Source organism: Artibeus jamaicensis, unplaced genomic scaffold (assembly GCF_021234435.1).
Source record: "Artibeus jamaicensis isolate MK-2021 breed Jamaican fruit bat unplaced genomic scaffold, CSHL_Jam_final scaffold_833, whole genome shotgun sequence".
In the NCBI taxonomy this organism is placed as follows: domain Eukaryota; kingdom Metazoa; phylum Chordata; class Mammalia; order Chiroptera; family Phyllostomidae; genus Artibeus; species Artibeus jamaicensis.
Window position 1 is genome coordinate 4,304,556 of NW_026522056.1, and position 13,268 is coordinate 4,317,823.

General features: G+C 44.4%; 1 protein-coding gene across 5 annotated transcripts in view; it reads left to right on the top strand.

Annotated features, from left to right (window-relative positions):
* Nucleotides 1-13,268, top strand: part of SH2D4A (SH2 domain containing 4A) — a 51,075-nt gene that overhangs the window by 24,178 nt on the left and 13,629 nt on the right. For all 5 annotated transcript variants that reach the window (XM_053660024.1, XM_053660026.1, XM_053660025.1 and 2 more), the window contains exons 5-6: nt 8,473-8,553; nt 11,746-11,857. In XM_053660024.1, the coding sequence (XP_053515999.1) occupies nt 8,473-8,553; nt 11,746-11,857 (193 nt within the window). The remainder of the gene's footprint in view (nt 1-8,472; nt 8,554-11,745; nt 11,858-13,268) is intronic.

The window sequence follows — 13,268 nt, forward strand, 5'->3', positions numbered from 1 at the left end:
AATTCAAAGATAAAGCCCCTTTGTGTTTTTCCGTTATGTGTAATTTGTAGGCTGGGAACTCAATAATCAGTGGGCTGACCGTCCTTGCCCCAAAGGGGACCTTGAATAAAACTATATCTGCTCACTTGTAGATTTTATATCCAGAGAATTAGTCATTACTTTTACAGAAATGGCCTTCAGCGTGGAGCACACTGCAAAACAGGAGATTAAAAAAATTAGAACACAAACATGTAGGATTCAAAGCATTAAAAAAAAAAGACCTTGAAACTAGCAGAAGGAAAAGCCTTGAGCAAGATTCTTCCCTTTGATATCTTCTTTAACCAAAGGGAGTTAGAGGTGAGACCTTCCCACCCCTGCCTGCCGTGTGCACACTGACACATGCGTTGCACATGCAACATGCACACAGACACTCCCCACACCACCACAAGGCTCTGACACCAGCTTTTAAGTCTGTCATTTCACTATAACAAATGGTAACAAAAACGTGCCATTAAAATGTACATTTTGATTATAAATTCGACATTGAAACCATGGTGGTTTTCAGTTACATTTCTAAGTGTTTTTCTAATTCATAGCCATATATTGCCATTAGTAGGGAACAGTGAAGAAGCAGCCCCTAAAATGACTTCCGGACATAATGAGAGACTTCCTTGTAGGTTTTCCTTCCTCCGTGCACCCCCGAGACCACAGTTAAGCTTCCGTCCACTCAGAAACCAACGGTTCTCTAAAACCGGATTTCAGATGTCGGCCCCTGTAAACGAGAGATTCTGAAACAAGAGACTAAGATCAGACCACTTCTTTGAAAAAATAGAAAATAATACGCTGAACTGCATTTTTTGGCCCCTTATTTATCTCCAGGTACTCCTGGCTAGCAACCAAAGTTTGGGGTTTTGTGTGGCTTGGGCTTTCCGTAAAGGGTGAAAAGCAGCATGGGGTGAGAGCACAGCTCCTTAGGTGATGTAGTCGGAAGTGAGTGCCAAGCTTGGTGAGCAGGCAGGGCGGGGAAGCCCACCCCTGCCCCAGAGAGATGCCCGGGCCTGGGCTTGGTGGAGCCGTCTTGGGGGGACCTCCCTCTTGTCTGCAGACAGTCATACTGCCAACCCCTGAAAGGGAGTCGGGTTCACACTTACGATCAGGAAGCGCACTGTAAACAGGATGAAAGAAGCGTTCCTGAAACGCAAGCTAGAATTTTTGAGTTGGATGTGGGAAAAAAGGGATCGTCCCGAACCAGTAACGATTTCCTGTTTGTAATACCCTCCCTTCTGGCCTACATGCAGGATACATTTCAACATTATTTTTGTGAGAGATAAGTATTGGGTATACCGGAAAGAGGAATTAATTGTGCTCATTTTGTTAATTCAGGAGGAAGGTCATAATCAGCGTTACACAATTACCCAAGCAGCTGTGCGTAACTGTAATAGAAATTTGTGATAGTGTGTAAGATAAAACTTTATGTAAGATAGATTCATAAATCCTGGACTTTAAGAGCCCTTGAAGTTTTTGTGTTTTTTAAAAAAACAGTATGCTACATGAAAAGCTTAAGAGAAAGTAAATTACAGAAGGGAAAAGCATTTCTAGTGTGAAGCTGTACATTAGGAAGTTAGTGACACAGTTCTATTTTGTATGACTGCGAGTGATATTTGCAGGACTCCATTTACCCAGCTCAGAAAAGGAGGGGCCTGAGTTAGGAGAGGGGCGGTCCTGCTGACCACGCAGAGTCTGTCTTCAAATCTCTCTGGGACTCAGTTTTATTCTCTAAAAACTCGAGGTTACAATAGCTGCATATCACCGGTTTGGATGTGAGAATGAAATGAAACGATGTACTTAAAATTGTTATGTGAAGTATGATGTATTATATAAATGTGTTTCTATCATTATTTATAGTTAGATTCCTACTTTCCACTCTGTCAAGACTTCCCAAATCAACCATGTTTTTAAGACTCCTTGTCTATTGTCTTAACAATCCTTTATTACTTTGTACTTAACTTTATATCTAATAATGACTTTATATGACTTTGTTTCTCTTGCTCTTCTTCTTTTTTCTTTTTTATGGATAACATGTCTGACATCTCCCTGGTGAGAACGTAAGAGTGGCCTTTGACTCTCTCTCCCATCCGGAGAGCTTTGCCCTGACAACCCTTACCAGCTCTGCATTACTGCATTTCAGGGGCGTGTTACTGCCCAGCTGTGCTGTCTGCACATTGCTTTGAGGGGCTGGAGGGCGACGGTGTGATGAAAGTGGACAGATGTCCCTCCAGTATGGGAGTTCTGTCCTTTCATATGCTCAGAATCCACTCTAACTGTATTATTTAAAGATGTGCCATAGACCCACACATGATTAGAGTCTGCCGTATGTTAAGTCAGGCTGCCCAGTAGTCTCCGTGCGTAGATATTGCTGGGGAAAAGATTCCCTCTGGCCTTCGTTGTCCTAATTCATGTTTCAATCAAATCATCCCACAGAGACTATGTACTATATTTTCAGCAGTAAAACTGATTATCCTGTTTTTAATCGTTAGTCTAGTTGGCCTTAGGAAATATCTCCACTCTCTCTATATCGTTATTCTTTGTGACTTTATTAAAGCACAGGTCAATTATTCTGACTCTCCCATTATTTTAGAAAGAGAAAACTACTCTCAGTGGTTCCAAAGCTGAAGGTGGGAGTCATCACTGGGACATTCCTTTTGCACTTACAGCAGCTCGGAATAAAACCGTCTGGTTGTGTCAGTGGCTTGTGCAGCTCGATGAGTGAGTGGTGAGCCGCCAGTTTGCACAGACTTTACATTCAGCCGACCTTGATTCATATTAAAACTAGACTGGAATACCTTTTGGAGACTGAGAGCGTGCTTGAGGATTTGTAATGTGCCCCTTCATTCACCAAGTGCTCATCGAGGCTTCCCTAAATGCCAGTTTCTGTGGCGCTGGCCGGGACTCCAGATACCCGTGAGTCAGGCTGACTGGGCCTTGGCCCTCAGGAAGCTTGTTATTCTGACCATCAGTCTGTTCAGGAACCATGGGTTCACGAGGTGTAAGAACAGGGTGAGTAAATCCCAGTTATTAACCTAACAGTTTGCTTTCAAAAGTAAACTCTTGATTTTAGACTGTTAATTCATCAATGTCATCTTCACCATAAAAATTGAGTGCTAATAATGTTCTACTTATGGAAACTTTCTGGTTTACTTGGTGCTTGGCATTTACTCGATTGCATGGCCCTGCTTTTAAACAGAGTAAGTATTAACTTAGTGGCCAGAGTGAACTGTTTTTCAAACCAGTTTTAAAAGCATAATTAGACTAAACCCTCATATTACCCATAGTTTCTGGGGGGCATATAATTTGTAAACATATAGTATCAGTGTTGCTAGCAGCATCTTTGGATGACCCAACCGCTTCTGTAGATACTCTAAGTTTAATGGTAAACGTACATAACAGACATCCCATGCCTCGGTCAGTGCGGACGGGCTGTGCTCCCACTGGCCAGAGAGGGCCGTAACCACATCCCGACTTGGGGTCTGTAGGGTGTCCACTGGCTCCTGATGTCACTGGCTTTCAAGTTTTCTGTTTATTTGCGGGGGAACTTCTGCATAAATATTATGTGGCGGTTTTCTTTTTTATTATTAAATTTATTGGTTCGTAACATTATGTAAATTCCAGGTGTACAGCTTTATCATATGACAGGTGTATGGCGAGCCCACCACCCTGAGCTCAGTCTCCTTCCACCACCACATGTTTGCTCTGCTTTCACCTCCTCCCAGCCCCACCCTCTGGTGACCACCATCCTGTTGTCTGTATCTGTGAGTTTGCTTTTTGTTTGCTTGCATTTTGTTTGTTCATTTGTTGTTTTTTGTTTTATGTCTCAGGTGTGAATGAAATCATACGGTTCTTATCCTTTTCCATCTGACTCACTTCACTTGGCCTAATGCTTAAGATCCACCCATGCCATCAGAGATGACAGTATTCCATCTGTTTACGGTGGAGTAGTAGGCCTTTGTACATACGTGCAACATCTTTATCCAATCATCCTTCGAGGGACACTTGGGATACTTCCATGTCTTGGCTATTGTGAATATTGCCTATGTTCATCGCAGCAATACAGGTTTTATTTTTAAATAAAGCAAATATGAAGCAGATAAGACTGCTTTAACTCTGCCCGTAGAGTTTCAGCAGTCGCAGAGGTCAGCAGGTGGGCGGTGACTGCAGTGGTTTGCGTGCACGGGAGCAGCCACGCTTTCTCTGGGACACCCCGCAGAATAAGCAAGTAGACGTGGAGGGGACATAGACTGTAGTCTCTGCTCTTCTACCTGTTAGTAAGTCACCTTACCCTTTAGACACCCTTATGGGGTTCATATGAAGATCAAATGATGTATTGGACATGAAAGTACTTTGTTATTCTGTTCCTGTTCTGCTTGTTTGCTTAATTATGTTTTTTTAGATTCAGTTGTTGATAGTTGTGAATTTGCTGCCCTTTTAATGTTCATAGCTTTGATCTTCTTTTTCTTAGATAAGTCCCTTTAACATTTCATATAATAAGGGCTTGGTGATGATGAACTCCTTTAGCTTTACCTTAAGAAGCACTTTATCTACCCTTCCTTTCTAAATGATAGCTTTGCTAGATAGAGTAATCTAGGTTGTAGATTCTTTTCATCACTTTGAATACTTCTCAACAGTCCTTTCTTGCCTACAAAGTTTTAAGATTCTCTCTTTAGCTTTAACCTTTGGCATTTTAATTATGATGTACCTTTGTGTGGTCCTCTTTGGGTCTAACTTGTTTGGGACTCTCTATGCTTTCTGCACTTGTATGTCTATTTTCTTCACCAAACTAGGGAAGTTTTCTTTCATTTTTTAAAAATAAGTCTTTAATTTCTTGCTCTTCCTCTTCTCCTTCTGGCATCCCTATGATTCGGATATTGGTATGTTTAAAGTTGTCCCAGAGGTTCCTAAGTCTATTCCTGTTATTTTGAATTTTTTTTCTTCCTGCTGTTCTGATTGAATGCTTTTTTCTTCCTTGTGTTCCAAATCATCGGTTTGATTCTGGGCTTCATCCTCAGCACTGTTGGTTCCCTGTAGGTTTTTCTTTATTTCACTGAATGTAACCTTTGTTTCTTCCCCTGTGTTTTTGCCATCCATACTCAGTGAGTTCTTTGAACATGTTGATCACCAGTGTTTTCAACTCTGCATCTGATGGGTCGATTACCTCCGTTTCATTTAGTTCTTTTTCTGGGATTTGATTCTGTTCTTTCATTTGGGCCGTATTTCTTTGTCTCCTCAACTCATCGGCCTCCCTGTGTTTGTTTCTGTGTATCAGGTTTAGTGTGTACAGGCTTTGACTTCCTATAAAAGGCACCTGTAAGTTGCGTGCGGCAGAGCCTTAGGGAATCACCTGGTCACAGTATTCTCAGTTTATGACATCGTACTTAGTGTGCTCCCTGGATTTGTAGAACTTGTAAGTGTACCCGAATGAACCTGCTCTACACAAGCCTTATTTAAGTTCATCATATTATTTTAACACTTTGGGATAATGGCAAATCTTCTTTCACCTTGAAAATCAGTATTTTTATAATTTAAAAAATATGGTTCTTAGCACATGTGAATAGTTTTAGAGTTTACAATATGTTTTAGCCATATGGAGATCCTTGCACAGATGTATCAATCTCTGGGTTGGCTGTTAAACTAATCAATTATTTAGGCTAAGACTCTTGTATAAGAACCAGCTTTGGTAACGAAAACCAACACCTACAACTTCAAAGGGAGGATGCCAACCCGAGTGGCGCCAGTAGGTGGTGCTGACAATCACGGTGGCCCCTTCAGTCCCCAGCACCAAGTCCTTTTCATCATCTGGTTCGTACGTCTGTGCTTAGCTTTGAGTTACTTTAAGAATATTAATAGCCCATCATATCTGACAGGTGCAAAAGCAGTGAGTATATGGGAAGTGCTAGTGAGAACAAGAACATGACTGTGAAAGAAAATTAACCATAAGAAAAAAGCAAGTGGTGAGAAAACGATGCTGTCTGTGTATACAGATGAACAGCCCAGGAGAAGGGCTGTTCCTCAGGGACAAAGAGTAACTCACACAGTGTTTTTGAAGTGTTATACCTGGGCAGATGACGCCGTTGGGCCAGTGATGGGGAAGAAATAGTGAGACAGACATTGCTTTGGAATATATGAGTTAGAAGAGCAGAGCCAGGTGCCTCTTAGCCTGATGCTAATTCAGGAAACACCTGACAGTTTGGTTTGCTCAACAACGTGAAGGCTGAGCACGGTGGAGGTGTGCGGCTGGCTGACAAAACCTCGGTCCATGGCTCTGCTGGGTGCACGGGCCCAGGTCGTTCTGAAGCAGATGAGTGGAGAGGCTCAGAGCGCACCTAGCGTGGCTGGAGCCTGTCTGCAGAGCTTGAGGAGGTTACCTGCCTCCTAGTTCTCGACAAAGGAGGAACTAATTCGTTTTTGCAAAATGATGATGCCCCACAGATCTTCTGTCGTTGAGGAAAGGGAGCGTGAGCCTGGTTTCAAAGCTCACATTCCTTAGAGTGGGAAATGTATTTGGAGGCTACAAGAACGAGCCTTTCCAAGTTATGTTGGACTTTTGAACAGACTTAGACAAAACCTGGTGGAGCAGTTCTAACCTGTTCATAAAGAGAGGAACTGGTCACTGTGCCTTTCTGCTGTGGATGCAGAGCAGCTCTGTACGTTATTATAACACTAAAACACTAAGAAACAAGTGAGACAGAGTATGTAAGTAGCAGTTGTGAAACCTATAGGATGCATTACTTTGCCAGGTAATAAGCGTAAGAAACCTTTGACCTGCAGCCTCGTGTTTCTATCATTAAGATGTCACCCGTGGGAAAAGCACACACTCTGGTGCCAGCCAGCCGTGCAATCTCAGCAAGCCACGCGGCTCCTCTGAGGGTCACTCTCCTCACCCGAAGATCGGGCATGGTGCTGCCCACCCACCAGAGATGTTGCAAGAAATAAAAATAATACTCACGAACACAGTGCTGGGTCATAGCAGGCCTCCAGTGCGCAGAAGCCATTTGTGGAATTAGCCTTAATAGCAGCAGGCACGACTAGCAGAAATGCAGCAGACAGCTTCGTGAGTGTGCTGCCAGCAACTGTGGGAGCCAGTTCTATCAGCTACGATAGACCAAACTTTTGTAACAGATCAGAAAGGCCATGGTTAAAACACAGTAGAAATTCACCTTTCTCCTTGATAACATTCCAGGACCGCGGTCTGGTGTGGGAGGGCGCGGTCAGGCAGGGCCTCGGGCTTTGCTGGCTGTGCTGCCTTCGGATGTACTAGCATGACCGCCACCGCCATTCCAGCCCAAAGGAAGGGGAAGTGGCCGGGATGACGTCTGAAGGAGGTTTTAGGGCCCAAACAGAAGTGGAAGATGCCAGTCACCACCTGCATTATATTAGAGATCACGTATTTGCGTGGCACACCTAACTACTTGGGTTACCTAGGTGCTAGCACACATGCCCTGTTACTGTGAAAAAAGGGGCAAAATTGAGGTACCCATGCTGGTTTTTCACATAGCATAGCAAGCACCCAGGAGTAGCTACCATTTTTGCTCTGTGCTGTACCTTGATACCAACCTTTTCCTGAAAATAGGCAGATAGTTTCTGATCTATGCCAGAGTTCAGGGATGAGGCCTCAGGAACACACACAAAGTCACGGTAATATGGGTAGGGGGTGGCTATCTCGGGCTGTGCAGTCCCTGCTGAGACTTGGCCCAGATTCTGCACTCAAGCCAGGGACAGGGTGACGAGGGCCTGTGTAACTGACCTGGTTTTAAGAGGCTCCTGGAGTGATGTGCCAGCTCGGTCACAGTGCCAGAGAGGCTGGCGCACGGCTGGCAGGAAGAGCACCGGGCAGTCCAGGCGGTGCATCTGGGAACCCCACTAGCAGGAGTTGGCTCTTGGGGAATCCATCCAGAGTAGCAGAAACCCAGATACCGGGCTGGGTAACGGGGTCAGAGGAAGGAGAGGCGAGGAATGTGATCAGGCAGGGAGAGTGGGCAGGGCGCCCAGGCACCAAGCTGGTATTCCAGGCATGCCTCCAGTCCTAGGTGGGGAGCAAGGCCACACAGTTAAATGGCAGAGACTAAGCACCTCTCTGATCTGACCTAGAACAGGGTGGTATGGGTAGTGCAGGGATTCAGAGAGGAAGCAGAGGATTTGGGTTAAGAACTAATGTGGACACCTAGAAGTCATCTCCCTGGGCACCGGGGCCTACTGTGAGCAAGACACACAAACCTGCCCATCAGGAGCAGAGCACCAGCTCCTGGCTCTTGGTGGCCCTGCTGCCTCTGTCAGGATCCGCTCAGGAGCCCAGGTGCTGGTGGGAAAGTTGGGGATCCGGTTGCAAGGGTGGGGGCAGCATTAGAGAATGTTAAAAGGAGGGAAACATTAACAGATTGTTTTCTGAAACTGCACTGCAGCTCTAAAATGGAATAAAAATGTGTTTCATTTAATTTTTAGTCACCCTCCAGTTCCTCAAGAAATATTCAACAAATGTTGGCAGATTCTATCAATCGTATGAAGGCATATGGATTTCACCAGGTAAAAGATTTACATTCTGTCTTTAGGGGGCTAAATGCATAGCCATTTCCACTAATGTTTCATAAATTGGTCTGTTAGTCTCATGCAGCAGTGAAATTAAGCAGCAGAATGTGAAATCTGTTTCTAAAAGAGTGTGAACATAGCTGTTCATCTTCGCCTGTTCAGCCGGAGCTGAAAAAGTATTGAGTATCATGGAAAGAACAGATGCCAAGGTGTATCTGCTAGACTCTTCAGTGAAGATCTAAACCGGAGACGGTATCCCTGGCTGCTGCAAACACTGGGGAAGACTGATTTCGGAGAGTGATAAATGAGTCACTGACTTGCCAGAAATAGTGCATTCAGACAAAGTCCCTTACGTGTTCATTGTTTCTATCAGCCTGTCCCTTTACGGTGACCAGTGTCTTGTACCACCCGCATCCACTGTGCCAGAGTGTCTCTGGGTGCTCAGATCTCCCCAGCATCCAGCCAGACAGGAGATCCCCCGCACAGGCCAAGCCCGCTTCCTCCATTGTGCTAGACTGGCACCACGTCATGCATTGCTCGCGATCAATGAGGCATAGACTGGCTCTTGGAAACTGTCGTAGGACTTGACCTTCAGAGAGTCTAAAAGAGCAGGGTCAGAATGGAGGCTGTAGGGAAGGGTCCAAGTGACCGACCACAGGTCTGAGATGGGGCCTGCGGCGGAGGCCAGCTCTGGGGCCTGCGTTCCTGTGGACAGTACGACTGGTTCCCTGATTTCTCTGTGGGGACATATATTAACTTGAATAATTCGCATGTTTTAGACTTCAGGAAATCCTGGAGAAGTTTCGGAGCTGTAGTCCCGCAGGTATAATGTGTACCTTTTCTAAAAGAGCAGCAATAGAGTAACTAAAGGGAATTTTCAGTAATTCTGCCCGGAGTACATGGTATCACTTTAAATGAGGGCAGGGGGGAAAGACAAAGGCTTGGTGTCCATTCAGCCGACATCAATGAGTGTCTCCCACATGCAAGGTGCTGTTATGGACACGAGGAAAGGATAATTTTTTTTAATTTTCTTTTTAAGATTTTATTTTTTTGTTTTTAGAGAAAGGGAGGAGGAAGAAAGAGAGGTAAACATCAATATGTGGTTGCCTCTTGTGCGCCCCCTACAGGGGACCTGGTCCACCACCCAGGCATGTGCCCTGCCTGGGGATTGAACTGACGATCCTTTGGTTTGTAGGCTGGCACTCGGTCTACTGAGCCACAGCAGCCGGGCTGAAACTATAATTTTTTAAATAGAGAAAGTAAAGATCAGCTTACAAGGATTTGCTAAAAGTAAACTTTCTGGAGGAATCCTTAGAGAAACTCAGGATAAGTTCCTAACTTTTCCGGCTGCTTTGAATAAACCCAGTGGCCAGGGCCAGACCTCATCTGCTGTTACTCTGTGAAACTCATTACTTTTGTCTCCTTTCCCACTGCGTCCACACGTATTACACTGTAGATTAAAAATGAATGAGATTTACTAAGTATAGCACTCTCAGACATTTTAGTATCATCTGCCATATTATTAACTTAATATTTTTCCTTTGGTAGACTCACTTTGTTAACTTTTTACTTTTTCTAAGCAATAATATCCATGGGGTCCTCATCCAATAACATATTTTTTCTAGTCATTTTTAATCATTTTAAAATATGCATGTGGAAGACAAAGCCTCACTTTCTAAAAATTTTATTTTTCCATCGGTTTACATTCAATATGATTCTGCTTTAGTCTCAGGTGAGCAGCGTAGTGGGTAGGCAGGCCTGTGCTGTACAAAGTGCGCCCCTGATATTTGCAGCACCCACCTGGCCCCACGCACTTATTACAGTATTATTGACTACAAAGCTCCACTCTCCTGTGCCAAGTTGTTTTTTTCCCCCCATTTAAACTCAGACATCACTAGTAGCGCTGTATTTGTATTTCAGGCTTGTAAAGACTTTCACTTAAGGGGATAACAAATCTTTGCACTCATTTCAAACACTGAAAGTTCTTTGGTTCTTCTAATATTGACAAGCCAAAGGAACTTACTTCTAGGCAGGAAGTGAATGTACCCCCCAAAAAGAAAACAATAAATAAATGAAAGTTTCGTTATATCTAAAGTGAAGTGTAGTTTATGAATTGTCACCTTTTACATGCACTGATTTCTGACTTCCTGCAATAATGAAAAATAAGTTTTGCAACATTCTGGTGAAATAGTTTAACAGCAGGATACTTGCTATCTTTCTATAGAAAAACACCAAAGGGAAAAGAACTGTCCCTTTCCCAACAGAGAAAGCAGCAGGGTCCTCCTGCCCCTCTCAGAGCGTCCCATCGCTGGGCGGGCGGAGCGAGGCTTTCCTCTCCGGCCCAGGCCGGGGGTCCAGCCTTCCCACCAGCGCTCAGAGGGCTGCAGTGAGGCAGAGTGCGCTTTAGGCCTCAGTGATCCCATGTGCTGGTTTCTCTTCAGCTAAAAACTGATTCCCTTGAGCATTCTCAGTGCTGAAGAGCTGTACACTTAAAAATGGCTAAGATGGTAAATTTTATGTTATGTATACTTTACTACAAAAAAAGCCAAACTCCTTTGTAAAGGAAGACTTGTATTTCTTATTTTATGTTGTCCATGTTTCTTACTTAAAAATATTTTTGTTTTATTTTTCAAAACAAAAGAATTCCTTTTGGAGCCACCTAAAGCCATACGTCAGGAGCACATTTTCCGACATGTGCTTCCAGGGCTCACGGTGACGTGGCCGGGTCGCCCCCCAGGAAGCACCCTTGTCCCAGGGACCCATCAGGGACTGTAGCGCCTCCGCAGCTCCCAGGAAACAGTGTTTACACACCACTCAGGGGACTCAGTTTAAAGCAGATAAGTGCTATGTCTGAGAAAAATGAATATTTATGGAACTCTTACTACACACTGTGCTAAGCACTTAAAAAAATTACTTAGCCCTCATTATAACCTACAAAACATTCTTGATTTTCTCATTTGACTTAGGGGGTGCAGCCTCAAAGAGGTTCAGGAACCGCCAGAGGCTGTACAATGAGGAGCCACCTGCAGCTGTGGCCACGCCATGCTCCCCCCACAGTGTCCCGTCACCCCCCTCCCCAGGGCCAGGGCCAGGGGGGTCAGAGAGCCATCAAGGTGTGTGCGGAGCCCTCCTCCTCCAGGAAAACTGCCACGGTCGCTTACTGGTGTCTGTTTCTGGTTTTTTAAACAGAAGAAAGAATCCATGAAGAAAACACAAGATGAAGAAATAAAACAAATCGGGGAAGAGAGAACCAAGCAGATTTATATGAGCTGGAAAGAGGATTCGGAGTGGCAGGCGTCTTGTGAGTACCCAGAGGCCTCTAGAAGCCGATTGGCTCGCACAATAAAACAGCCAATCTAGAAAGCACTTGAAGAGGTCACTGAGAGGTCGGTGTTATAACACTAAATTGTCCCCAAAAGGCTTAAGAGCCACTTACGGAATAGCAGAAAGGTTCTCAGTCATCTTGTACCGTCAAAATTATGATGTGTTTATATGAGAGGATGGTATATAGCTACTAAAAAAATCTTTCCAAAGAGTAATTTTATGACCTTGGCATATGTTTATATCTTTTAAGCTTGGAGAAGAAAAAAATGATAAAATAGTATGCAAATCCTCTCTATTTTCAAATGTCTAAGTATACAGAGGAAAAGAATTGGAAGGCTATTAACGTGTTAACACTCAAGAGGTGGGATTCAAGATTACTTCTTTGAGTTCTTGTTATTCTGTCATTTTCTACATTTTCAACAGTGAGTATACCTTCACTTTGTAATCAGAAGAATAGGCTGGATTGCAGGAATAACAGGCTGGATGTCTTAGCGTCCCTCCCAGGCCTGCGGCCAGCCCTGACCCTTTTTCGATCAGCACCGTCAGAGATAAACCCCTGGGGAAGGGTCAGCGCAGGTGAAGGCAGAGCAGGGCACGCTCTGGGATGCCAGGCAAGTTCAAGTTGGACGTGGGACTAGGGTTTCCATCTGTCTCAGACAGAGGAGCTATCACTGCCAGATCAGCCCTTGAGGCCGCTCGGAGGAGAGAAGTGGCAACGTTTGCAAGATGCTGAGAATCCGAAACTGATCTTCAGTTCCATTACAAGGAACACCACTAAAATGACAGTTTTTGTGAAATGGAAATATTTGCAAGATCTGATCACTTTTCTGCAGTGAAATCCTAGCATAATAGAAATCTTTGGCATCTCTTTGAAGTCACACATACCAGGATTTGACTAATGATGCCCGAAGTGTAAATACACTCGAGAAAAATTATTCTAACATCCTGCATTAGAGTTCTTTAATACTATGTTGCTAAAACAAAAGCAAAATAAAACAATAAACTCTCTATTTACAAAACAATATGAAGAGGCAGCCTCAGGGTACTTACATGTGTACCGACCCGTTCTATGATTGTCAAGGTTGAGAATCACTTTACTTTTGGGTCTGCTGGGCTGATTTAGAGGGGGTTCAGCTGACAGCGGCTCTGACATGGGGGCCTCACTGCCTGACCCCCCCACCCCACTTCCTGTGCACAGCCTAAACCTCTGAACAGTTCCTGACAGCCTGATCTTCCCCCTTGACTCAGGGCAGGTGACATCCTGAATCCTGTTGGTGGGAAGGAGTGATCATCACTTCTTATTATTCAAAGACCCGCCCCCCGGCCCCCACCCCTCACCTGGAATCCTCACTAAGGCTGTGACTCCTCACTCAGTCTCGCTAACTGCA